The sequence below is a fragment of the Sus scrofa genome, chromosome 5 (assembly GCF_054392235.1).
Source record: "Sus scrofa isolate SSC_HxYL_T2T_F1_AM1 chromosome 5, Sscrofa_HxYL_maternal_Yorkshire_Landrace_v2.0, whole genome shotgun sequence".
Taxonomy (NCBI): Eukaryota; Metazoa; Chordata; class Mammalia; order Artiodactyla; family Suidae; genus Sus; species Sus scrofa.
The window spans coordinates 78,899,590-78,927,323 of NC_139387.1; the positions used below are offsets into that span (position 1 = coordinate 78,899,590).

General features: G+C 36.9%; 1 protein-coding gene across 1 annotated transcript in view; it reads left to right on the top strand.

The window, feature by feature from the left end:
* The window catches only part of LRRK2 (leucine rich repeat kinase 2), a 145,668-nt gene that overhangs the window by 104,836 nt on the left and 13,098 nt on the right, over nt 1–27,734 (top strand). Inside the window, 7 exon segments of the mRNA NM_001113437.3 lie at nt 5,916–6,076; nt 17,078–17,248; nt 18,486–18,586; nt 21,786–21,980; nt 23,616–23,809; nt 25,068–25,140; nt 25,422–25,606. Of these exon segments, the coding sequence (NP_001106908.2) occupies nt 5,916–6,076; nt 17,078–17,248; nt 18,486–18,586; nt 21,786–21,980; nt 23,616–23,809; nt 25,068–25,140; nt 25,422–25,606 (1,080 nt within the window).

Sequence of the window (27,734 nt, forward strand, 5' to 3'; positions counted from 1 at the left end):
GCCTGCAGCATATGGAGGCTCCTGGGCTAGGGGTCGAATAGGAGCTGCAGCTGCAGCCTACCACACAGCCACAGCAATGCTGGATCTGGCTGCCTCTTCAACCTATGCTGAAGCTTGTGGCAATGCTGGATCCTTAACCCACTGAGTGAGGCCAGGGATCGAACTTGCATCCTCAAGGTCACTATGTCAGACTCTTAACTTGCTGAGCCAAAATGGGAACTCTAGTCGTGCTATTTTCTATTCAGCGCATGGTGAGTGTGAACCCACACTTACTCTCAGGCCTTGAGAACAGTGCTTCCCAGTACCATTGTGTCCTGGTGGTATTTCACAAACTCTTTGGGTATACAACTGCCATTTTCCTGATCAGATTTTGTAATTTCATAAAATAAGAGTGGGAAGAGCATGCAGACCTTATCACAAGCAGAAGTAGAGTCTGAACCCAGGAGTCCTGCTCCAGAGCCTGTGTTAATCCTGATTTGGCCTCCCTTACCTAAAAACTATGGATGAGGTTCAGAGTATCAAGGAAGGTGTCAGTTATCACGGGTAATCCTAATAAGGAAGATTAGGCTCTATCTCTGAAGGGGACTAGAGTGATTGGAGTCGGGGTGTCCTGCAAGTCTGTAGTGCTTCTCAGTGGCACACCCAGCCAGGCGGCACCTAGACAGCCTTGGAGAGGCCGCCCCTTGGAGTGGAAAGGCCATGGTCTTTGGATACAGAGGGACTGGGATAAATCACTGCCCTTCACCTTAGTTACCTCTGATTTTGTATTCTCGAACTCTGTTTTTGGGGGTTGGTAAACTGTGGCTAATACGTAATGCATAGCGTTTCGAGGACTGGTGTAATGACGGAAGACATTCCACGTTAAATTCTTGATTTCCCACTGCTTTCCATCTCCCGGCACCCAGTTGTGTCATCTTGGAGTCCTCCTCCAGTCCTTCCTTTCTCTTACATCCACACCTAATCCTTCAGCAAATATTTTTAGCTCTGCTGTCAACATATGTCTTAGTGCAGCTCCTTCTCGAAACTTCTCTCCTCCCAGCAGAATCTAAGCCACTGTCATCTCTCCTGCTTTCACCTTTGCCCCGTGTGGCCTCCTCTTCACATGGCAGCCAGAGTGGAAGTCAGGTCACATCTTCTGCTGTTACCAACCCTCTCCTAACACACTCTGGTCACTGTGCCCCGCCACTCGCCTCCCTGATGTTTCTTGAATGTGCTCTAGAGGCTTTATGCCAGCTCTTCTCTTGGCTAGAATGTCTGACCCCCAGATACCCTTTTGGCTCGCTTCTCATTTCATTCAGGTTTCTTCTCAGAGAGGATGTCCCTCTGGCACCTGTCGCACTTATCACTGATGTGGTACGCTTTATGTTTTCATTTAAGAGGTTTGTTTATTGTCTGTCTTTGCCACCAGAATCTAAGTGCCACAGTAGGAGGGACTTTTTGTCTAGTTCACCGTTGAACCCTAGCACTGCGAATAGCGCATCCTCAGTAATACATGTTGGCACTTGGGAAAGAGGCAGAGAGGAGGGAGGAAGGAAAGAGTGCCTGGTGCAGAGGAGCCACAAAGTGATGCAAATTTCCTTCTCCTCCTTTCTTAATTAACGTCTGTTTTCTTCAGGCAGTGTCCAGAAATATAGTGGAGTGGAGGGTAAGGGAAACAAACGCTGCTCACAAACAATTAAAACCAAACTGTTGATATAGGATATAACTATTGATAATGTGAAGGTAATTATCATCAGTAGTTATAATATTGATAGTATAACTATCATATAAGTAGATTTCCTTTCCTAAAAGAATCCAGAAGCTATTGAAAAACATACAGATAACTAAAATGAAACAGAAAAGCAGATTTAGATCTCGCTTGCTATATCTACTTTTGAACAGCAGGGGGAACCTTGTATTAAATTAATCTAGATAAAGTGCAATTTATGTCTCATGTATTTTAAAGCTTGTCAGTCACTTTCCTTAATTTAACTAACTCCAGCTCCTAGTGTTTCCTTAAATATTCCACATAACAACCAAAGAGCTCATTTATAAAATTAAGAATTGATTTTTGGAAAATTCATCCCTGTTTGAAAGACGTCATCTCTAAAAGAACTTAATCTGGTTCTAGAGTCCTTTCTTAAAATATCGAATCCAGCAACTTCTGATAAAGTAAATGAAATCTCAGCATATTTTCCTGTCATTTGCCTGATTTGTTCTCAGCATAATGCCAGGTCAGCGTTTTGGATCTTGTGCCACAAGAGGCTATCAATTCCCTACCAGCACTAAGTGTGTTTTGAAAAAGTAGCATTAAGGTTTGTCGTCCCAAATATATTTTAACATAGGGCTGTAACTACAGAGGTAGAAAGAGACAATAAAGTTACACTCCTCTGAGTCCCTTAAATGATGTTTCTGTTTAGAGGAACAGGTAAGAACTTTCTTCAAGTTACATAGTCTCTCTTTTGCAGTCTTGCCGTCAGCTGTTAGCTTACGTCTCTAATTGTCTGCTTCTGTGAGTTCTTTAGTATAATTCTCAACTACCCTTGAAGATAGAGTCATCTGTATTTCCCATAAATTTCTATGTCTAAATATTTTCAAAATTGAATTTACTTTCCCTGCATTTCCTTCCACCACGAATCTATTCTTTATCTCGAAGCTCCCATTTGCCAAGAAAGATCCTTGTGGTCACATCCAGACCAACTCCTTTCTTCCCCCAAGAGTATGTACTCCTTTGTCCTCCAGGCCCATCATCTTTTTAATTGATTAATTTATTTTTATGTTACTACTGCTGCCTTAATCTAGTATCTCCAGGGAATTATCAAAATATTTCTCCTAAAATGAAAATCTGATTGTACTTGAAATTCACTGACAGGTCCAAGTTATCTACAGAATACATCTCTACTCCTTGGCATGGCATCAGAACTTTTTATGTACGCCTCCTGCCTTCCCCTCCAGCTTCCTGCCATTCCATGACCCTCACTCTGCCTCCTAACCTTGGTGAAGGTCTCACCTTTTCATGGGCATTTGTGTCCATCTTTGCAGTTATCATTCCTCTCTTTTCATGAAATTGTCTGCATTTATTACTCCTCTCTTTTCATGAAATTTGCTCACGTACCATCTCCGCCACGATGCCCAACTGCGCCATTGAAGAGTTGGCCTTGCTGACAGATGTTTTTTGAGTTTGCTCCATGCAGGGCTTTGTGCCAGCTGGTGAAGAGTGAAAGATAGAGATTACATTGCACTTACCAGGGTTGAAAACTTAGAGTCTAGTGGGAGAGTTTGCTTTCTATCTTTGCTTCTGTGCTTTTCTCCCTCTAGCTTCCCCAGCACTTGGTACTCACCACTTTGTGCAGCCTTGTTTGAGCACCTATCTCTCCTCTCCTTCTAGATTGTGACCTCTCAAGAGCAGGGATACAAAGATGGCTTTATATCCCCAGTGACTGTCCTCACAGATGACAAATATATATGTATATATATATATATATAATATATATTCATGATGAATGAATACATTCTTTTTTAGAACTATTCTCTTTAAGATGAAATAAAGTTAGGAGTTTCCACTGTGGCACAGTGGGTTAAGAATCCAGCTGCAGCAGCTGGGGTCACTGTGGAGGCTCGGGTTCGATCCCTGGCCTGGTGCAGTGGGTTAAGGATCACAGCTGTATGTAGCTGTGGCTTGGATTCAATCTCTGGCCCAGGAACTTCCATATGTGTGGGTATGGCAATAAAATTTTTTTCTAAATTAAAACAAAAAAGAGATAAAGTTTAAGTTATAAAGAAAGAGGTTTTTTAGCAACATTGATGACAATCACAATTTTAAAATGAGTAGCTGAGATTAGAACAGTTTATATTAAGAAAATATTTAATGACGCTCATTGTCATATAATAGATAGGTTATGGCTGAAATATTCTTAGTAAGGTAAGATCTGCACTTGCTAATATTTCGAAAGCTATTCTGCTATTCTATTAGAAGCTATTAAAACTGCACTTTCAAGATTAAATTCTATAATTGAACACTTTAACTAATCCAGATAATCTTTCCCTCCCATTGACATTATTTCAAATTAAGTTTAACTAATTTTTTTTTAACCTTTGGCAAGTATTCTGAGAGAGTCTGTATTCTATAAATATTCTGAAAGAGGTGTGCATTATGAAGGATTTGGATGCTCTTCAATTATGCATGACTTGGCTTTAACTTTTTTCTTCTTAATCTCCCAGCTTTTCTCTTCGTCAGGGCAGGAGTAGCTAATGGCCTTTCAATAATCCCTTAGTAAATTTTTCTTTTCAGCCCATTACTTATTGTTAAGGTCAACTTCATTGGTACATCTATCTTATTTTCCAGCCAAAAATATGTCTACTGAAAGGCAAAGGCCTAATGTCAAATGTCCTAGCTACATCCTGGAAGAGATGAAATCTTCCACTGTGTTAGTGATGCAGCTAAATGATACATACACTCTAGGCCATCAATCAGTGGAAAGATCAGGGTATTGCTGCCACTCTGCTCCTAATCCCTCTAGCAGTGATTGGTACTAGGTAATGAGTAAATATTTGTTGATGCAGTGTAAACCAAGCCAAAAGCTGCAAACGAAGGATTTACATTTACCTCTACTAAGTTCTGTGACCAAGCAGGTCAAAATATAGTTGTGAGAGGGTTCCCATTGTGGTTTAGTGGGCTAAGAACCTGATGTAGTATCTGTGAGGATGCAGGTTTGATCCCTGGCCTCGCTCAGTGGGTTAAAGATCTGGCATTGCTACAAGCCGTGGCATAGGTCACAGATGCAGCTTGAATCCAGTTTTGCTGTGGCTCTGATTCCACCCCTAGCCCAGGAACTTCCATATGCTGCAGGTGTGGCTGTAGATATATATCTATATCTATATCTATATCTATATATCTATATCTATATCTTTATCTATATCTATATCTATAGAGAGAGAGAGAGAGAAAGAGTTGTGAGATCACTTGCAGAGCCATGGCAAATTTGACATCATGGGGCAGGGTAAATGGAGTGGGGGGAAAGCTGAATTTTGTGGGTGTGTAAGGAAAGTAATAGAATTACTTTAGTAGTTGGGGTGCATGTTTCCAGCATGGACAAGAACTGGTTGAGATTAGGACTTTGTTTTGTTTTTTATATTAACTAGTTTTTATTCTTTACCTATAGTGAGTGTCCAACTCTAGCTGCTGATGACTGAATGGATCAGTTTCTAAAAGGAAAGGTTTAAAAATCCCCCACATCACCTTTCCCAAGGCAACTCATTCTAGCTCTCAGTCCACAATGTTCTTTGTTAATTTATAATAGAGTTGGGTTTAAAATAAATTACGTCTTCAAACAGTATGGTACTGATAGCTAGAAAAGTCTTTCATTTTGATTTATTACTATGGAAAAAGTAGGAAATGTTTGCCAAAAAATTTGGAAATATTTTAGTCATAAAGAAATAAATATCAAAGGAGGGGATCTTAAAAGCTAAGATAAACTTATGTGTGGTCCAAAGAAAATCAAAACAGTTAATAAATGGGAGTTATAACAAAATTCTATCAATGCTTATTTAACGTATTTACATTTTTAGCCCAATTTAAATATTTGCATGATCATTGAAGGAATTCAAAATTCCTTTTAACTAATTATTAAAGTATATTAAAGAAAAATCTCCAAAAAATGATACTTTGTTTGAGGTGGTTGTGCCTTAAAGTTTAAATCACTTAGCAGGATTGACATGTCCATTTATTTGTTTGTTTTAAAAGCGCAAGGTTGCTTTGTAACATTGGACTTATATGTTTTGATTTGCTTCTACAGTATCTCTTAACTTGGAAAATCCAACTTAGTGCAGAATTTTTTGATGCTTTGCATAATGAGCATACATATTTTTAAAAATCTGGATTAAATTTATTATAATATAATCACATTTAGTAAGATTTCCTGTGCATTTTACGCCAGATACCTTCACTCAGCCATGATTATATACCGTGACTTGAAGCCCCACAACGTGTTGCTTTTCACCCTGTATCCCAATGCTGCCATCATCGCCAAGATTGCTGACTATGGGATTGCTCAGTACTGCTGTAGAATGGGGATAAAAACGTCAGAGGGCACACCAGGTAGGTGACAAGGTCTGACAGTTCCCTCCTCAGACTGACTTGCCTTCAGCTGTGCATTCAGGAGAACCTAGAGAACACTGTAGCCTATCCCACTGTGAAGAGATATTCCTTGTGTGAGTAATTGTGACTATTACATCGGTGATTTTGATCAGTGTATCCTGTAGGGTTAAAAAAACAATTGATTTTCCAGGGACAAAAGCAAATTAAAAAAATAGAATACATTTGATATCAAGTTAAGTTTTTAAAAGTTGAATTTTTTTAAAAAAAATTTAAATATGCTAGAGGTGGTAAAAAGGAACAACAAAGTTTTAATCTAAGTACCATTAATACTTAACCTAAAAATGAGACATACCAAATTCAGGTTCATCAACTCTGAAGCCCAAATAACTTTGAAAACCCAAAGTTTTTTTTTTTTTTTAACATTGTGTGTGTGTGTGTGTGTGTGTGTGTGTGTGTGTGTGTATCACACACACTTACATAAGTGATTTGGTGACAAAATCGGACCTGATCGAATCGATGCTTATTTTAGTCTTTATTTCTCTCCTTGACCATGAATGTGTGTATGTTTCAGGGCAGGAATATAAGCATGTTTGGGTACAGGGTGCTGGCCCTGATCCCACTGAGGCTTTATATAATTTGTTGTATGCATCATTTTTAACTTTTATAAATACGAAAAAGTATAAATTCCTCAATACTTCTGGTTCCAAGAGTTTGAGACAGGGATTTGGGGACCAGAATTCTAAGTTGCACTGTTCTTGGTACAAGCCTACTTTCTTATTCTTATTGATTGATACAGGAGTTTAAACCTTTTAACACTGACCTTCATTTTCCTTTCTTCATAATTTATAGGTTGTTAATACTTCAATACTTAAAAATAATGTAGCATCTCTATTTGCCCTTGTATAGCAAGATGAATCATGGTTATTCCATAAAGTGAAACATATCCATTCTGCATATCATTATATCCCTGGTATCCAGAAATCACAGCATTGTTTTCTTACCTTAGATTTTAATGTTGCTTTTAAGGGGCATCCTTGACCTCTTTTTGTCATGTCTGCTGCAATATTCCTATCACTTTAACTGTAAACTGACTTTCTACCAGTAAAAATTCCATTTCCCATGTTCCTGTGTTTTCATGCTCTTATGCTCAGATGTGTTCTTCCTACATGGAATCCTCCCTCCTTTTCTCAGCTCTTAGTCTGATACTTGTCAGTATCTCAGCTTCTGTTTGCCATAGGGCAAGGCATCTGTATGGATAGCTCGTCTTTTGGATGTGTTTGAACGGTAATAGAAGATGGAAGGGTTGACATCTGTTTAGTGGGGAACAGTGCTGTCTTTAGAGATATCTTAGTTAGTTATTTGTAAATAAAATCGCAGGTGGCTTTACATCATCTTGATGATGGCACCTCAACTAAAACACCTTCCTACGACAGAAGAAAATACTTTCGAGGAAATCCAAGTAGGCAAAAGATCCAAACTGTTCCCTACCCACTCCCCTTCCCCCATTTATGTACTTAGATAAGCAGATGGTCCCACTCTCCAATGCCTGGTTTAATTTTTGCTCCAAATACATACTTTCTCTTCCATTTTACATAGCTGTATGGTGGAAGTAGAGTGTGAATTCTCATCAACATTTCAAAGTATATTTTCTTGCTGCCAGTGTCTCTGGGTTGTTCATTAACCATAAAATCATCATCATCGCATCAGCATCTGCTGGGTACCAGGCTCAGGGCCAGGTCCATTAGGCACATGGTATCCATCCTCACCCCAGCGGCCAGAAGTTAGCTTTTATCTTCTCATCTTTAAAACCAGGCAGCTGAGTCTCCCCACGATTGTGTAACTTGCACAGAGTCATGCAGTAAAGTGCCAAGATAAAACTCTATCTGAAAAACAGTTTAATCCAGAGCTATTTAGCTTTAAATCCTATACAGGCATACCTCATTTTATTGTGCTCAGCTTTATGGTGCTTAACAGACGTTGCATTTTTTTTACAAATTGAAGATTTGTGGCAACTATGCCATAAGCCAGTCTGTCAGTGCCATTTTTCCAACAGCATTTGCTCATTTTATGTCTCTGTGTCCCATTTTGGTAATTTTCACAGCGTTTCAGACTTTTTCATTATTATTCTATTTGTTAAGGTGATCTGTGATCAGTGACCTTTGACATTACTATTGCAAAAAGATTATGGCTTGTGGGCTCTGATGATGGTTAGTATTTTTTAATAAAGGCATGTACATTGTTTTTTAGACATAATGCCCTTGTGCATTAATAGACTACAGTATAGTGCAAACGTAATTTTTATATGCACTGGAAAACCAAAAAGTTTGTGGGATTCACTTTATTGTGATACTAATTAGAGTGGTTGGAACCAAACTTGCAGTATCTGCAAGGTATGCCTGTAGTTGCTCTCCTGATTCACCTGCAGCTCTAGCACATACTTAAAGGGGTTTATGTAATCAATTTTAGTTACTAAAAAATCCAAACAGGAGTTCCCACGGTGACGCAAGGGTATCAGTAGCATCTCTGCAGCACCAGGACACAGGTCTTGATCCTTGGCCTGCCATAGTGGATTAAAGGATACAGGGTTGCCACAGCAGTTGTGTAGATCACATCCTCATGTATTGGCTTCTTAACCCACTGAGCCACAATGGGAAATTCCTGATCCCTTTTAATCTGCTCTAGCAATGTGCAGTAACACAAATATGGAGAAAGTTCATGGCAGGAAAACCCAGGGCCTGGTCCTTTCTCTTCTGCCCCACCCCACCCAGCTGCTTAATACATGATGAGCATTTTTCCTCATTATACCTTGGACCTTATCTTTATCATTAACTATATTCATTATTGTTAGAGCACTTTTAATCCCCTCAGCCCTAAATTCTTTTTCAAATTTAAAGTAACAATAACTGTCACCGCCACTACCATCTGCACACTTTTCCTTCCCCAAAGCAATCATGTTTGAGGAGAAAATCAGTCCCTCTTATAATGATTTCAGTTCTCTCCTTGTCTTTTCTTTTTAATGAATCTTCCTGTTAATGTTATACTTGAAAACATTATGAGAAAAAAATATAATGTTTAACTTGGAAACTTTTAGAGAAACAAAAGACCATATCTTTGTTAAACTTTTGTGGATTTTTATACTAACCTCAGTTTACTGTGGTGCATTCACCCTGTGCGTGCCTGTGAGTGTGGGTTCATTCTTGTTGTTTCAGAGAAGATGGTGAGGGGAGCAGACCTTTCTGTGGCACAAATAGAGTGTCTGCCTCATGCTTAGCCTTTTGCATGGGTCGATTTTCTCATTTAATCCTTATGACCCTCTGACACAAGTCCTATTACTATTCCTGGTCTGCAGATAAGGAAATTAAAGCTTAGGGACCACTGACAATGTCTATAGGGTCATACAAGTTGCAGATCCAAGCTTCTGGAGAGGACAGTGTCTGGCCAGGTACCATCATAGCTGGAATATAAAGGTAGAAAAAATTCAGTTATTATCAAGAACCACAGATGGTATCTTTCTACATTTTGATAGGTAAATATGGGATGGAAACTTTTAACTTCACATACTTTAGAGAGAGTCAACCTTAACTCAGTCAAGTGGGCATATTTATATTATATCCTGTTGGGAGTTATGGTTAATTCTGGATCCTGTGGCAGTTGCACTGTTGACTGAGATTTATGCTGACTGATGGCTTCCACTCGGCCAACATCCACAGAAATACAACAGCCTTCCAGTAAACAAAAATGTTATTCTCTGGTTATACCTATCATCTGATAAGTATTATGAAACGTGGTCTACTCAGTCTTCTGAAAGTAAAAATGGAGGAAGGTGTATGTTTCTGTGTGCTATGTAATGTATAATCAGACCTAATTTATGAATTTCTCATGTTTTTGATCTATGGATCTTTTTTTCTTTGTGAAGGCTTATCTGAAAAATTATTCCTAAGGATAGCTTTTAGACAAATGAATCATATTTTCCCAATTATTTTAACATTGTGATTGTTATAATTCTCTAAGGGAAAGTTATCCTTGTTTTTTTATTCATTTATTCATGCATTTGGCAATATGAATGTTTACCAAATACCAATATTGTTGCTGTTTAACAGCTGTATGGTGTTTATCAAGATTTACTTTCTGGGGCTCCGTTTTCATTTCTGTCAATTGTGATGAGAAAAAAGAATGCCTACCTTATTGAGTTGTTAAAAGGATACAGTGAAATAAACCATGTAAATAACATAGAATAGTACTTGGCAGATTGCAGGTGCTCCAAGTATGTTTGCAGTTGCCTGAGTGGTGAACTTAGCGAATATGCATGAATAAATTAAGTTTTATTCTCCAGAGGCATACCTTTTCGCCTGAAGAAATAGGACTGTAAAAATTAATCGTAAAGCATTGTGTCGGTTTCAGTAGGAGATCTAGTTCAAGGTACAGTGATAGTGCAAAGGAGCAAGTGATTAACTCAACTATGGGTCTCCAGGACTTCCTTCCCAGAGGAGGTTATTTTGGAGTTATACCTAAAAGAACATGTTTGAGGTTTGTGAAAAAATAAATAAAAGACTAGGAGGAGGTATTTCAGGCAAAAAGGTACTACTGTAGGAAATGACCTCTCTTATTCAGTTAACTGCAAAAAGTTCTGTACCGTCTGAGTGATAGATGGAGGATGGAGGGATATTTGGTTAAGTTTTTTTTTTTTCAATTCTGGCTGCATATTAGATAACATGTACAGCATGTATATCCTCTATAATTATATTTTAGTTGGTGTGGAGGAGGGGCTCTCAGTGTGGCCACATGTTAGAAGCTCCTGGAGGATTTTTAAATATATGGGTTCCAAGACCTCATTCCCAGGGATTCTGATTTAACTAGTTTGGGGTGGAGCCCAGACATTGAGATTACTTAAATGATCTCTCAGTGGTTCCTATCTCTGCATCATATAAACAGTGTCATTGCCTATATGCATTGATTATAAGATGGGCAGCCCAAGTTTTGATCCTGTCTCACACTGGGGGAAATATTATTTATAGAAAACTTTTAATAAGATTATTAGCATTTACTCTAGATTTTAAGAGTAAACAAAAAGTTATAGAAGTGAGCAAATTGAATGGAGTTTAGACTTATGTTTAAATATGAAAGCAATATCAATTATTTTACATTAATATTTCTCAGGAGTACACATTCTAGGCATGCAGTGTATTCTGGAGATGGACAGATACGACTTGGTGAACTATTGACTGTCCAGAATCTGTTAAACATGGGCTATGAAGTCAGACTGTCATGGTCTAACTTACTGGCTGAGGCTGGAGAAATTACCTAATTCCTTTCCTTGATTAAATAATAGTACCTAATTGTAGTGTCTACTCTAGAGGATTGCTGTGAACATTAAATGAGAAATTCGTATCAGGTGTTTACCACAGTTGTCATTTTTTAGACGTCTTTGCTTTCCTGGACTCTCTGCTTTGTCTTCTCACATCCCCACCTCTCACTTCCACCCCGGCTCTGTTTATGTTCCCTTTCCCTGGGCTGTGGGCTGAGAACTCTCTGCAGGGATCTCAGAAGACCGACCTTGTTTGCTGACTCTCTTTCAGGGTCTCAAGTTTCATATATGTTGTTTAGTTATTTCATTGTTTTATGTAAGATGGTAAAGCTAGCCCCTGTTATTCCATCTTAGCTTGAAGTGGAAGGGACACATGTTTAAATAAATGCCTTGTTAAATAGCCCAATATAAGGATGTAAATTCGGGATTTTAGTTGGTACTTACCATGTCTACTCTTTAAAGAGGGTATCCATGCAGTACAGTCGTATGGTCCATGACCACCACAGAGCATTCCCAGTATTAGCTCAGGTGGCAATATTGTCCCTTTGTAAAGAGGCAGGAAATGTTTCTATTTCTAACCCTTCCCAATGAATGGCAAGTAATATAAAAAGTGTTCATTTTCATCCTGAATTAAATTCAGTGGTGAATGCACTGAATAGCTGGAAACTTTATTCTCCCTGTTACTACTGTGGTGACCGGTATAGTTAAATATAAGGTAAATATTTTCGAAGAAATTGCAGTCTCCCTTCCAGGGAAGTCCTCTATAATAAGGATACCCGTAGAGTAGCTTGGAGGATCTTGTTATGGTTTAGATTGATAACCAAATGTTATGTTGGTAGCTTAGGTCTTAATCCCCTCAACCGTCCCGTCAACCATTTTGGCTTTTGAGATTCAAGGCTCTATGGTAAATAGCTGAGGCAAGTCGTTTAAAGTAAGATTTGATTTGCGCAACATAAGATTGTGAGGTGAAAGCAGCAAATGCTATTGAGAAGGCCAGAGGATGGGTTTCTAATAAATTTGTGGAAATAACTCTTACCACTCTCTTAACATAGTGGTATGTCTATATCTAGATTTAGAGGTGCTCAAGTGTTTTATATACATATTGCATTGTAAATTCTGATTTGTTTTCTTTTTCCACTTAATATTTCATGGACATCTTTGTCAAGTATCAGTTTTAATAGTTACATAATATTTCATTGTTACTAAGTACAGTAATTTACTTAGCCACATTTTGATGTATATGTATTTTTTCTAACTTTTTGAGATATGAAAGTGCTTCAATTAATAGCCTTGCAAATTAAAAATTTTCAATGTATGAAACCAATTTTTTTTTTTTTTCTTTTTAGGGCCACACCTGCAGCATAGGGAAGTTCCCAGGCTAGGGGTCTGAAGAGTCAGAGCTGCAGCTGCCAGCCTACACTATAGCCACAGCAACTCGGGATCTGAGCCGTGTCTGAAACCTGCACCACAGCCCATGGCAATGCCGGATTCTTAAGCCCCTGAGTGAGGCCAAGGATTGAACCTACATCCCCATGGATACTAGTTGGGTTTGTTACCACTGAGCCACTATGGGAACTCCTGAAACTAATTTTTAAACATTAAATTTCTAGGAATCTTATTGCTGGATATGCATAGTTTTAATTTTCAAACACTAATTGCCTTCTAGAAAGGTTTATCAATTAAAATCTCTCAATACTTGAATTAGAGTACACAAGTACCATTCTGGGTTTTTTAGTATACGTTTTCATTTGTCGAGGTTTTTTCTGGCTGCACCCACGGCACATGGACGTTTCTGGGCCATGAAACGAACCAACACCACACCAGTGACCCAAGCTGCTGCAGTGACAATGCTGGATCCTTAATCTGGTGCACCACAAGAGAACTCCTTATTTTTAATTTTCATGAAGTTAATAGTCAAAAAGTGATAAAATAGCATTTTTACTTTTCAGATATTTATTTACCTGCTTATTTTTTCTTTGAGGACATGCACTCTTTTATGTATAACACATATTTTTTTCCATGTTTTGTATATTTTTGGGTCTCTACGCATTTACCTACTTACTCATTTGTAAAGCCTGTTTCACATAATATTGCCCCTTTGTCTTTTGTATATGACCAATATTTTTCATTTTAGGGTTGGTCTTTTAACCTTGTTTATGGCATTTTGCTGTTGCAGGGTTTAAATTTTTCTGATTTTCCTGACACATTTAGTGAGTCATACGCCAAAGGCAGGGTTGGTAGGAGTGTTTGTCCCCAGGGCAGGCAGTTGCTTGTTTTAAACTCTCTAAAGACAGCATAGCTCCCCCAACTCTCAGCCTACTGGATTCTACCTGCCCACCCATTTCTGGTACACAGAGTGACTAGGGAGGCCTTTTGCATCCCAATATTACCAGTTTAATTGTGAATATTCATTTAGTATTTCCATCAATTTGTAACTTACATTAAAACTTTTGGTTCATCAAAACTTCATTTGTTATAGAGAATAATGTAGTGCCTCCTTTTTTTTTTTTATCAAACAACTTCTGCTATTATCATTTATTAAAATTCTGTCTTTTCCCTACTGCTTTGAATGTCACCTTAGTCGTCTTTCTTACGTACTTGGGTCTAAGTCTCCCATTCAATTTTGGTGCCATGTAATTCTGTTTTGGTAGAAAAATGGATATTTTAGTTATGTAATTTTATAAAACAATTTCATTTAAAATGTTGTTTACTCAGCACTTTTGAAATTCATGATTTTCAAGTGGATGTTATACCTTTTTCAGAGAAACAAATTATAGTAATGTTTTATGCATTTTCGTATTTAAAGATGTAGATTGTGGATACTATATATTTCATGTTATTGTACAAGCTTTGTTGATTGATGTCATTTTATTGCCACCTCTGACAACATGTTTTATCCAGACCAGTCCATTTGATGGATGATAGTCCTACTATCATGCAGTGTTTATTATTTGAGGGAGATTTGTCCTAAAGATGTATATTCTCCATAGATAACTTTAGAAAAAATTATTACTGCAATCAAGAAATAAAATCATGGGCGTTCCCGTCATGGCTCAGTGGAAACAAATCTGACTGGCATCCATGAGGACGCAGGTTTGATCCCTGGCCTCACTTGGAGGGTTAATGATCAAGCGTTGCAGTGAGCCGTGGTGTAGGTCACAGATGCAGCTTGGGTCTGGCGTGGCTGTGGCTATGGTGTTGGCCAAGGCTACAGCTCCCCCTAACCAGGGAACCTTCATATGCCATGGGTGCAGCCCTAAAAGAAAAAAAAGAAAAGAAAGAAAATCATTAGAAATCATTCATTGGATGAATTTCAAGAAGCATTTAGATGTGTATTATGTTATAATTGAGATAACTCCTGATGATATAAATAGGAATCATGTTCTCCTGCTGGGGATTGTGTCTCCCATGTGGGCCACGTACCCTCTCCTGGGTACGTTGTAGTGGGACTGCAGCTGGTGCTGAGGCATGCCAGTGGGCAAGGCTGGCCCCCAGCCTGGCTGTGAAGTTCAGCCACAATTTTTAAGTACTCTTGATTTTATCATTTATTTGTCTGTGTGGCCTTAGGAAAACACATTCACATTTTTGAAAGGATTTTATTATTTGTAAAATGGGAAGTTCTCATCTGCTTACTACAGGTGATTCTTTGTATAGCAAATGAAATATTTAGAAAGGTGTCTGTAAATCATTATAGTGATATGAGTTAGGAGCTATTGTGATATGTTTACATTATGTCATAGGCAGAGTTTACTAGGGATCTATTTTAGAACTATCTTAACTACTTATAAAATTCTTTAGCTTAAGTAGGAGAATGATATTATGGCAGGAAAATGTCCTTATTCTAAGGATGTGTATTATACTTAGAGCTGAAATATTGTATCTTCAACTTAATATGTCAAACTTTTAAAATATATATACATACAGAGACAAGGAGAGAAAGAGAGACAAAGAGTGAGAGAGGTAGAGTGACAGAGAGGGGGAAGATATAGAGATATAAATGTGGGAAAATTGTAAAAGTGTGTGTGTGAATGTGTGTGTAGAAAAAGAGAGGTGATAAATGTGGCAAAAGTTTACTAGATAGGAGTTTCCGTTATGGCTTGGTGGTAATGAAACCGACTAGTATCCATGAGGATGCGGGTTGGATGCTTGGCCTCGCTCAGTGGTTTAAGGATCTGGTGTTGCCATGAGCTGTGGTGTAGCTTGCAGATTCAGCTTGGATCCTGCGTTGCTATGGCTGTAGCATGGGCTGGCAACTGCAGCTTCAATTCAACCCCTAGCCTGGGAACATGTGGACCTAAAAAAAAAAGGAAAAAAAACCATTTACTGGAGAATGTTAACAGTTAGTAAATAGGTGCTATCATGCTCAAATCTGGTGTCTCCATCCATTTGACTCTTCATGTCTTTATAGCTTGGTGAAGAATTCTTGAGCTTCATATTTTGCTGGGAAGCTCTATGTTAAACATAACTGTTTCTCCGTTCAGTCATTTACTCCTCGAAGGATATGAATTAATACTTTGTTACATTTTCCTAGCTGTACATTTACTATAATAATGATATATATTCATTGTAGAAAATTTAGAATTATAAAGGAAAATAAAAGCTACCAATAATTTCGGTACATAGAAATAATTATTGTTGCATTTGGGTATATATCTTTGTAGTCTTTAATTTTGCACATTCTCATTAACTTATTTTGAAAATGTTTCAACTATGGAAACACCGTAAGAGTAATATGCTATATATTTATACATCCTTCACATAGTATATTATTAACTTTTTGCCACACTCTTGGTCTCCCTCTTGCTTTCTTTGTATATAAAAATAAAATTAAGTTGTAGACATCATGCTATATCATCCCAAATATTCTTGCATGTATTCCTCAGTATAAGAATGTTTGCTTACATAATCACCATATTATTACCATAGCTAGGAAAATTAATTCAGCTGATAAGTTTCTGTTTATTCCAAATTATAGTGTGCATTTTCTTTTCATTTACATCGTAGTATGTCGTCTTAAGTATCATTTTCAAGTTACTGCATAGTGCATAGTTCTTTAACTGATTTCCTTTTATAATTGAATTTCTTTAGATTGTTGATATTTTCACTATTATAAGTCATGTTGAAATTACTCTTTTTAATAAGTGGTTTATTTCTGTTGTGGAATGAAAGGTTATATTTCCCTTTAAAAGAATTTCAGACATGAACCAACACCTGAGAGAAGGCTTTTATCAGTTTTAGTCATGGTTTTCTTTTTAGTTTTCAATTGGGTAGAAGTAACAGAGTCACAAGTTCTTGAAATAATGAGGCCATTAAAATTTTAGCCAGATCCAAGTGAAATCTAGAAATCTCCCTTCTAACCACTCCTCTGTTTCAAACACTGGCTTGGGAATAGTTATTATTAAGAATGATGTAGGTTTTTCCCTTTTTATGCTTCATTTATTTAATTATGGAAGATCACTTACTAATTTATTATTGAATGTTTATCCTCATTGTTCTTCAAGATCGACCTTGGAGTGAAATGTCCTAGGGCCAGGGCTGTTAATTGACTTGATTATGGTGTTTCCTTATTTGATCGATATGGCCTGCTTAGAAATAATCTTCCTGAGTCTTCATCTGCATGTATGCCTAAATATATACCTCTGGGTGTATGAGCCCTGGTGTTGGGCATGTTTATGAATGTATCTGCTTCCTTTCAGGGTTTCGTGCACCTGAAGTTGCTAGAGGAAATGTTATTTATAACCAACAGGCTGATGTTTATTCATTTGGTTTGCTACTCTATGACATTTTGACAACTGGAGGTAGAATAGCAGAGGGTTTGAAGTTTCCAAATGAGTTTGATGAACTGGCAATACAAGGAAAATTACCTGGTAAGTTTTATTTTGTCTGCAATGGAGATTATTACTGTTTTTAATATTAGCAGCTTCATTATGCTAATCCATTTCCCTGCTGATAATTTTTTTTAGTGCATGAATGTTCTTAAAATTTGTGACATACTAAAAAAATCATATGAAAAAGATAGCAGTTATAGGGTTTCTTTTTAGTATCCTGACTTAATATTGATATGTTTGGTATTACATTTTGAAGAATACTCAGAAAAGGAAATGCTGTTAGAACTCCAGGTTGAGTGACTTCTCTTCTCATAAAGCTACTCCAGATTTAGTGACTTCTTTTTTCATAAAGTTCTCAGTAAGTGTTCATTAGTTCAGAGTATTTTTATTTTCTTGGGGTGAAATAATTTCTATGCAGGAATGGAAGCTTGGCTTATTTACAATACTAGTTTTTAGTAGTAAATATTAGTAAGAATTCGTAATTATTTAATGAGGTGAAATCTCATTTTTAGTGGTGGTCTCATGCTTTAAAGGAATTCTAGGATTTTTGTCATTCATTCCTTAACGGTTACTTCAATTCTCATTCGAAAGCATTCTTTTACATGTATTTAGTTGTTTCTCGTGTTTTCTGCTTTCCTTTTCTTTTAAGAAATAGCTTTTGATTGTATACTATGTGCCAGCTAGAGGGACTATAGCTTTTAATCGTCTCCTTTGGGGGATCTTTAAAGATTCCCAGCAGAAGGAAATCTATTATGATTTGGCTAAACTTTGTGCACAATCTGGGTCATCTCTCTCATTTTATCAGTTAGCTTAGTTAGTGAAAGTTTTCAGGTCTCTATTCTACACCAATCAGAAGGAGGCATACCTATTGTAAAAAACAAATATGCACAAACTGACTGTGGGGATACGAGGATTAAGTTCTTCCCTACTTTGAATATTAAAATAAAAAAGGATTTGCAATGTCTCATTATTATATGAACAAAAATGTTTTCAAAGTCTATTTGAAATGAAGGTGTGACGTGGAAATCTATTTTTATTCAGTTGGTATTTGTGTCTCTTTTTATACTGTGAGAAATTAACTTTTTTGGTGTCTCTCGTGGAAATAGATATAATAAAATTAACTTTAGTAAGTGATAAACAGATTCATAACAAATATAGGATTATAGAGATCACTGTTTTCCTTTGCAATGTCTGAACCTCTCCAACAGATTGAGAAGAAATTAAGTAATTGTTCTGATTTGTCCAGTTTTCTAGCATATGTTTTTGACTGTTTTAGATCCAGTTAAGGAATATGGTTGTGCCCCATGGCCTATGGTTGAGAAGTTAATTAAAAAGTGTTTAAAAGAAAATCCTCAAGAAAGACCTACTTCTGCCCAGGTATACGTATGGTCAAAATTTACCAATATTCTGTATAAAACATCTCTCTATCTATCTAATCTTCAAATATATACACTCAAACACATAAATACACACACAATTTAAAGTAGTTAAAAAGCAAAACTCCTGTATTCCCTCACCGCCCTAGGCACAAATAAGGGACGTGACCAGCATCCCAGAAGCTCACACATGCCTCTTTCTGATCCCTGTAGATACAGCTACTCTTCTGACTTTCATGATAAGCTTCCCTTTGTGATCTTGCTACCCAGTTTAGTTTTCCTAGATTCATAATTCATTCAAATAAGAGTCATAGTCACGTAGAGTTTGGGGTTTTTTCAGTTGTTCTCTCCCAACATTCTTTTGTAAGCTTCATTCAGGTTGTTGAATGTAGCTGTTGATTATTTTCCCTCGTATTCCATTCGTTGTTTAAATGCACAATAACATATACCTATGATCATATCAGTGGGTATGGGTATTGTTGCTAGTTTTTTGCTGTTATAAACAGTATTGTTATGAGCAGTGTCGTACATGTCTCCTAGTGCAAATTGTATGAGAATTGCTTTGTGGAATATATCTAGGTGCTGAATTGCAGAGCTGTGGCATATGAGAACATCTAAATCATTTTCTGGAGAAGTTGTACCACCTTAACACTTCCACCACCTATATGTTAAGAGTAGCTGTGTTTTAAAATATATTCTCTGTAAATATTGTACTAGCTGACTTCTTAATTTTTTCCAAATAGATTCAGTCTTGTGTATTGATCTACATTTTCCTAATTACTAATAAGAACAAGCTTTTTTTTATATATTCCTTAGTCATATGTATGTTTCCTTTCTGGGAAATGCCTATTCATTATTTTGCCCATTTTTCTATTGGGATATTTATATAACAAATGAAATTTAAAAAGAGATTCTTTATACATTATATGGTAATATTTTGTTGTTTATATATGCTTCAAATTTCTTTTCGCAGTTTGTGGCTTGCATTATTATTTCCTATAGAGTGCCTTTTGATTCACAGAATTTCTTAATTTTAATAGAGATAATTTAACATTACTTCTTTTTAATGGTTGTTACTTGGAGGGTCCTATTTTAAAAAGTCCTTATCTACCCCAGATTCACAAAAATATTTACCTATGGTTTCTTCAAAAAGTTTAAAAGTTTTGCTTTTGATGGTTCCTAATCCATGGGGAACTGACATTTTGAAATCTTGATCCAATTTCCACAAATTTTCCAGCTTCATCTATAAAATAGTTTCTTCCTTCTTCCATTGCCTTCTTCCCCCATTTTCACTCTGTGATACACACACAAAGATACATACACACATTCTCTTTCACTCATCAATTTACCTCTTCTTGAAGCTTTTTAATAGTCTCCTTCCCCCCTTAATTTTACCCTTTAGAAATGCTCTAGTTTTTCTTGGGTTTAATTTTTCCATATAAATTTTTATTTTATTTTATTTTATTTTATTTTATTTTTGCTTTTTAGGGCCACACTTGCAACACATGGAGGTTCCCAGGCTAGGGGTCAAATTGGAGCTGTAGCTGCCGTCTTGTGCCATAGCCACAGCAATGCAGGATCTGAGCTGCGTCTGTGACCTACACCACAGCTCACGGCAACACTGGATCCTTAACCCACTGAGTGAGACCAGGTATCAAACCTGCATCCTCATGGATAATAGCTGGATTTATTTCCGCTGCTACACAATGGGAACTCCCGAATTTTTCCATATAAATTTTTAAATCACTTTTCAACTTGTATAAAAATCCTACTGTTCTTTGGATTGGACTTGCATTGACTCTGTAGACAATATCCTTATGATATATTAAGTCTTTCTATTCTTAAATGTGAGTTATCTCTCTATTTAGGTCTTAAGTATCTTTCAGTAAAATTTATAATTCTCCATACAGGATTTAAACATCTTTTTTTTTTTTTTTCTGAATTTTCTTGCTGTAAATTACTTGAAACCCAGTTCCTGGCTTGAGATATTTTTGAACCACCCAGGCTTTGGTCTACAAATCTTGAGAGCAAGTCATGAAAAGCATTTTCTCAGGGTTCTTTTGCTCTCTCCCTCTTTGTAAAGTCCTTCCTTATAGACGAGTGAGAGTGGGAGTGTGGAATGGCTTTATTTCTGGGATCCCCAAGGGCTGCGTATTCAGAGTATTTGCAGCCCTTGAGGATCCCAGCTTTGTGGGAGCAGGGCTGATAGAGTCTCCAATTTGGCACCGCCCTAGATTTTAACTCTTTCCTACCAGCCCCTCAAGGTACTCAAAACCACACATCAGTTTTGCTTCAGTAACAAATGCCTAAGGGCAAAAATCTGGCTTTAGGGTTCATCTGACCTCTCTGAATTCTGTCTTTCATTTACATTTTGGCCTGGTAACTCTGTATGGTGTTGTCAGATCTTTCATGTTTTTAAGAATTTAAAGAAAGAATTTCTTCAGCATTTTAAGGTGTTTCCAGCTAGAAGGTTTGTCCAAATAACATTTGCACCATGGTTTTAGAAATAGAACTCTTACTATGTTTTAAATGAAACAGGTTTTAAAAGATCAAATAAAAGCTGTTTTAATGTTGCGGACTCGATTCTGTACAATAATTCGTTGAAAACTTTGGTTCAGCTTTACATTTCCTACCTGGAAATAGCTGAGGACATGTATACACTGACTTTATCAAACATCATATAATCATTTGACTGCTTGATCTTCTTGCTTTTTAATTTTGGTTACTACCAGGGTACATCACATAGATTTTTTAAAAAAATCATTATAGTGAAAGTTTAATTTTTGTTTTACTTTTTCTTCCTTTTATTTTCACTTACAGTTCATTAAGTATTATGGTTCATTATAGTATTTTATAGGTTACATAAGAATCTGGAGTTTTTTTGTTTTGTTTTGTTTTTGTTTTTGTTTTTTTAGTATATGACACTACTCAAAAACTTGAATGGCACTTTTGAGATTTTCAAGTTACAAAAGCATATACCATGCACAGTTTAAAAATAAATATTATTTTAATGGAATTTTATCTATTGTTTGTTTATTAGTCTTGTTGCTTCAGGTAGGTCACAGTTTAAATAACAGATTTAGTTTTTCTTGATAGAGCTGTAACATTTAATACTACATTGTGCACAACAATACAGTCTTTCAAGAGGACGTACGTTAACTTAGTGTGTATTATTTTGTTATTTATTTAAACTTTCTCAGGTCTTTGACATTTTGAATTCAGCTGAGTTAATCTGTCTGATGAGACGTATGTCAATACCTAAAAACTTCATTGTCGAATGCATGGTTGCCTCGAATCATAACAGCAAGAACGCAAGCGTTTGGCTGGGCTGTGGGCACACTGACAAAGGACAGCTCTCATTTCTTGACTTAAATACGGAAAGATATACTTCTGAGGTAAGTCCAACTACCCTTTAAGTTAGTGATACTTTAGAAAACTTGCTCTATAATTTTTTTTTTTCTTCTTAGGGCCACACCTCTGATGTATGGAAGTTCCCAGCCTACTGGGAACTGGAGCTGCAGCTGATGCCTGCACCACGGCCACGGCAACACCAGATCTGAGCCACATCTGCTACCTATGCCGCAGCTTACAGCAATGCCAGATCCTTAACCTAGTGAGTGGGGCTAAGAATTGAACTCGCATCCCCACAAAGACAGTGTTGGGTTCTTAACCTGCTGAACCACAACAGGAACTCCTATGAATTATTTTGAAGCATCTATTAATTAAAAAGTTACTTAGGAAGAAATTAAATATGCACTAATGTAGGGGTATTATTAAATTAGCTTTCTCCTGTTTCATAACTGAATCACTTTGTTATATACCTAAACATTATAAATCAACTATACTTTGGCATAAAGTTAAAATTAAAAAATTACAGAGTTCCTGTCGAGGCGCAGTGGTTAACGAATCTGACTAGCAACCATGAGGTTGCAGGTTCAATCCCTGGCCTTGCTTAGTGGGTTAAGGATCCGGCGTTGCCGTGAGCTGTAGTGTAGGTCACAGACGTGGCTCAGATCCCGCGTTGCTGCGGCTCTGGTGTAGGCTGGTGGCTACAGCTCCGATTAGACCCCTAGGAACATCCATATGCGTGGGAGCAGCCCTAGAAAAGACAAAAAAGACAAAAAAAATAAATTAAATTAACTTAAATTAAAAAATTAGCTTTATGTTATAACACACATGTTCACAAGAAATTAAATAGTGTGTTTTATTTTAAAATCACACCATCTGTGTTTCTTAGGTCAGAATTTCTAGAAACAAAGCTGATACAGAGATAGTGATTTAAGGGGAAAGAAACTTTTAAGGAAGGACAGGAAGCCACATGTAGCAAGGGAAGAAGCTCAGCAAAAATGTAGTTTCTGAAGAGGGCTAACCTGAGTCATTACCCACAAGAAACTCTGGAGTGTGCAGAGCAGCACAGCTTTATCCCTTCACCAGACAAGGAGTCCAGTCTTTCATTCCCGCTTATCACTCAGTCATTGGCTGCAGTTTGCCCAAGGGTGGGGGAGGGAAACCTCCCAGCCATTTCTGAGCAAGCCCGCTCCTGTGGCTGAAGGTGGTTCTGTAGTGAGAGGTGCAGCTCTGAGCTGTTAGTAGCTAACACTCAGAGCAGCTGGGGTGGCTGTACCTGCCTGGTAGAGGATATCTGGTCGTGGCTGCTGCAGATGCATCGATAAGTTATATTGGGGAGTATAAGGTAAATTTTTAGACTTGAAATAAATGTTGTGCCTAAACATTATTTTTAAGGTCGAACAATCCTTGTGTAGTATTTTGATGGAGTCAGAAATAATATTAAGAAATAATTTTCAATTTTTAATTTTAGTTTCAGGTGCATTCTAGTCAGGTAGATTTTGGGGGGGCAGTTAGCTCATTTATTGTTGAAAATTAATAAAATTGGCCTTGTTTTTAAAATTGAAAGCAAGAAAGTAAAAAACAGTTAAGTATGTGGATAACATAATATTTTCATTCCATTCAAATTCTCGTCACTTAAGTTAGAACCACATCCTTTAGAGTGTGTTTCCTTTTCTTAACAGGAAGTTACTGATAGCAGAATACTGTGCTTAGCCTTGGTGCATCTTCCTCTTGAAAAGGAAAGCTGGATTGTGTCTGGAACACAGTCTGGTGTGCTCCTCGTCATCAATACTGAAGATGGGAGAAAGAGGCACACCCTGGAAAAGATGACCGACTCTGTTACTTGCTTGTATTGCAATTCCTTTTCCAAGCCTAGGTAAGGTCGTGAATTTGACCATTGGGGGAAAATTACATACCTTTTAGATGACTTAATAGTGTGCAAAATTGTTATAGTATCAGTAAAGGTTGCACATCTTTCACATTTTCTCATCGGTTGCATATATTAAAGGCAATTGTAGGAAGACAACGATATCGTATTTTTCTGCATACAGATGAAACTGGTGCAGTTAAAAAATAGGTCAGTCATTTCTTCAGGCCCACCAACCTTGCTCCTGGTTTTACCTCAGCTGTGACTAACCACTAATCACATCAATTTAACTTAGTAGGGCCCCTTTGAAGATGAATTCTCATTCTTTCTTTGTGTATGTAGATATATTCAAATACCTATCTATCTATCTGTCATCTCAGTAGCCTATTTTGTGCCAGTCTTAAGCATATTAGTTAACTAAATACCAAATTGGAAAAAAAAAACTAAGTATTTGAACTCACAATTTGCTAATGGTGAAAATGGCTTAACCATTATTAGTTGAAAGGATTTTATCTCAAAGGAATTTATCTAAATGGCAGAGTTTCAGGTGTGAGTAACACATTCTTGCTGTATATTTGGGGTGGGATGATTTCCAGGAACCCTTTAGATTATACACCATATTCTTCTTTGGTTTAAGTTGGTGCTGGAAAATGAATAAATATATAAAGTGCAGGTTTCTGGTGACTGAAATATAAACTCCCCTGGCAATTTTGAAGTTGAAATTATTTGGATACTGTCAAATAAAAATTTCATCAGATGAAGTCAAATAGGCAAGGAAGACTTTGTGTTTAAGATTTTGCAGTAGCAGAGAGGAATTGAACTCAGCTCTGCTGAAGTGAAAAGTGGGAGCGTTTTTAAGCCCTGTAATGAGCTAGTGAAAAGTACTGGAGGATATGGGGGAGGAGGCGAGTCAGTGTATTAGGTCATCTGTGTGTGCTAATTGTTGCTTATTAAAGTCAGGTTCCTACTCTCCCACAGTGAGTAGGAGATGGGGGTACATGTCTTTCTTGGTTCCATTTCAAAGGGAGAGCTTCCAGAATCTTGAGAAAGACATTCTTGGGTTGTAAAACTTGCAAGAGTCTGGGGAAGATCTCCATCTCCAATGGGCAGAAAAAGAAATTTCAGTTTTCTCAAGTAAAGGCAAAATCAGGGGCCAATACACAGGAAGAAAACTGTCTAAAGTTTAGTTAAACTAGTGGGAATGTTTAGCCTCTCCTGATCAATATAAACATTCTTTTTGTAACAGTTTTGGTATTTTTTCTTTTAGCAAGCAAAAAAATTTCCTTTTAGTGGGAACTGCTGACGGCAACTTAGCAGTTTTTGAAGATAAAAGTGTTAAGGTACATGTTGAATGCCTTCTATTTCAAAATTTATTGATCTCTAGGTTATTTCCTGTACTATTTTTGCTTGGAGAAGTGAAGAGATTGATTATAAAAATAATGCATTGAATACAATCTGAATTAAATCATATTTTTATAAATCCTTTGAAAAGTATATTCAAATTTTTATATGAATACCTCTAACATTGAAGATGGGAAAGTAGTTTTTAGGAAGCTCAAATTCTACACTTTCATTCTGTAGGCCCTCAGTTTACTGAATGTGTTTTCTCTCTTTGGCAAAGTGTAAAGGAGCTGCTCCTTTGAAGATACTCAGCATAGGAAATGTCAGTACTCCACTGATGTGTTTGAGTGAATCCATGAATTTAACCGAAAAAAACATTATGTGGGGAGGATGTGGTACAAAAGTTTTCTCGTTTTCTGATGACTTCACCATTCAGAAACTCATCGAGACCAGGACAAATCAGCTGTAAGTTATTCCTATCTATGGAACTAATTTATCTTTTGTTTGTTTGTTTGTTTGTTTTTTAGGGCCACACCCATGGCATATGGAGGCGCCCAGGCTAGGGGTCCAATCAGAGCCGTAGCTGCTGGCCTACACCACAGCCACAGCAACGAAGCATCCAAGCCACATCTGTGACCTACACCACAGCTCATGGCAATGCCAGATCCTTAACCCACTGAGTGAGGCCAGGGATCGAACCCGAAACCTCATGGTTCCTAGATTCGTCTCTGCTGCTCCACGATGGGAACCCCTAATTTATCCTTTTATTCATGTTTGTTCTTTATAATCATGTGAGTAATGCTTTCATAATCCCAAACAAAATTTGTTCAAAATGTATACTTTATTTTTCTGTTATAAATTTAAACATTCATTGTAGAACTTAGGAAGCAGAGGAGCATTAAAAATTCACCCAGTCTGGTCAAATTTGTGATAAAAGATGAAAACCCATGGTACTTTTTAGTAGTATTTATCAATCGGAATTTTTATTATTTTCATTATCTCTATCAAATTAAGCATTTGAATTCAAAAAGCAATCAACTCATTATTTTACTGAAGCTATAGATTTTACATGTATAATGTGGATAATTTTCTTTGTTCTTTCATTTTTTTAAGGTATAGTTGATTTACCGTATTTTATAAGTTTCGGGCGTACAACATAGTCATGAGTCTTAAAGTTTTTATTCCATTTATAGTTATTATAAAATATGGTAGGAGAATAATATATTCCCTGTGTTGTGCTTTATATCCTTGTAGCTTATTTATTTTGTGCAGAATAGTTTGTACCTCTTAATCCCCTGACATTATTTTGGCCCCCCCCTTCCCTATTCCCACTGGTAAACACTAGGCAGTTCTCATCTGTTTCTGTTTTGTTGTTTTCACTAATTGGTTTCATTTTTTATATTCCACATATAAGTGATACCAAGCAGTATTTGTCTTTCTTTATCTGACTTATTTCGCTTAACCTAATAACTTCCAAGTCTCTCCATGTTATTGCAAATGACAAAATTCCATTCTTTTTTATGGGTGCCTCTTCCTACATATATGGTAGGAATATATATATATCACATCATCTTTATCCATTCATATGTTGATGGACACTTTGCTTCCATATTTTGGCAGTTATAAATAATACTAGTATGAATATTGGTGTGCATGTATCTTTTCAAATTAGTGTTTTCATATAAATACCCAAAAGTGGAATTGCTGGGTCATATGATAGTTCTATTTTTAGTTTTTTAAAGAAACCTCCATACTGTTTTCCATAGTATCTGTATTAATTTACATTTTCACCAACACTGTATGAGGTTTACCTTTTCTCCACGTTCTCGTTGGCATTTGTTAGTTATGGTCTTTTTGATGATAGCCATCCTGACACATGTGAGGTGATGTCTCTTGTGGTTTTAATTTGTGTTTCTCTGATAATTAATGATGTCAGCATCTTTTCATATGACTGTAGACCATCTGTATATCTTCGGAAAAATGTTCTGATCTTCTTCCCATTGTATGGCTAGGTTGTTTTTTGTTTGTTATTTTGATGTTGAGTTGTGGGAGCTATTTATAAAATTTTTTAAGTAAAATTTTTGACGTTATCCTCTTATCGATCATATCATTTGCAAATATTTTCTCCCATTCAGTAGGTTGTCTTTTCATTTTGTTGATGCATTCCTTTGCTGTTCAAAAGCTTTTAAGTTTAATTAGATCCCACTGTTTATTTTTGCTGTTGTTTCCTTGATTTAAGAGACAGGTCCAAAAAAAATTGCTACAATTTATTTATTTCATTTTTGTCTTTTTAGGGCCACACCTGCAGAATATGGAGGTTCCCAGGTGAGGGGTTGAATCGGAGCTGTAGCCACCAGCCTACACCACAGCCACAGCAATGCCAGATCTGAGCTGCATCTGCAACCTACATCACAGCTCATGACAATGCCGGATCCTTAACCCACTGAGTGAGGCCAGGGATCAAACCCGCAACCCCATGGTTCCTAGTCAGCTTCGTTTCCACTGTGCCGTGATGGGAACTCCTTGCTACAGTTTATGTCAAAGAGTGTTCAGCCTATGTTTTCTTCTAGGAGTTTTTCATAATATTTGATCT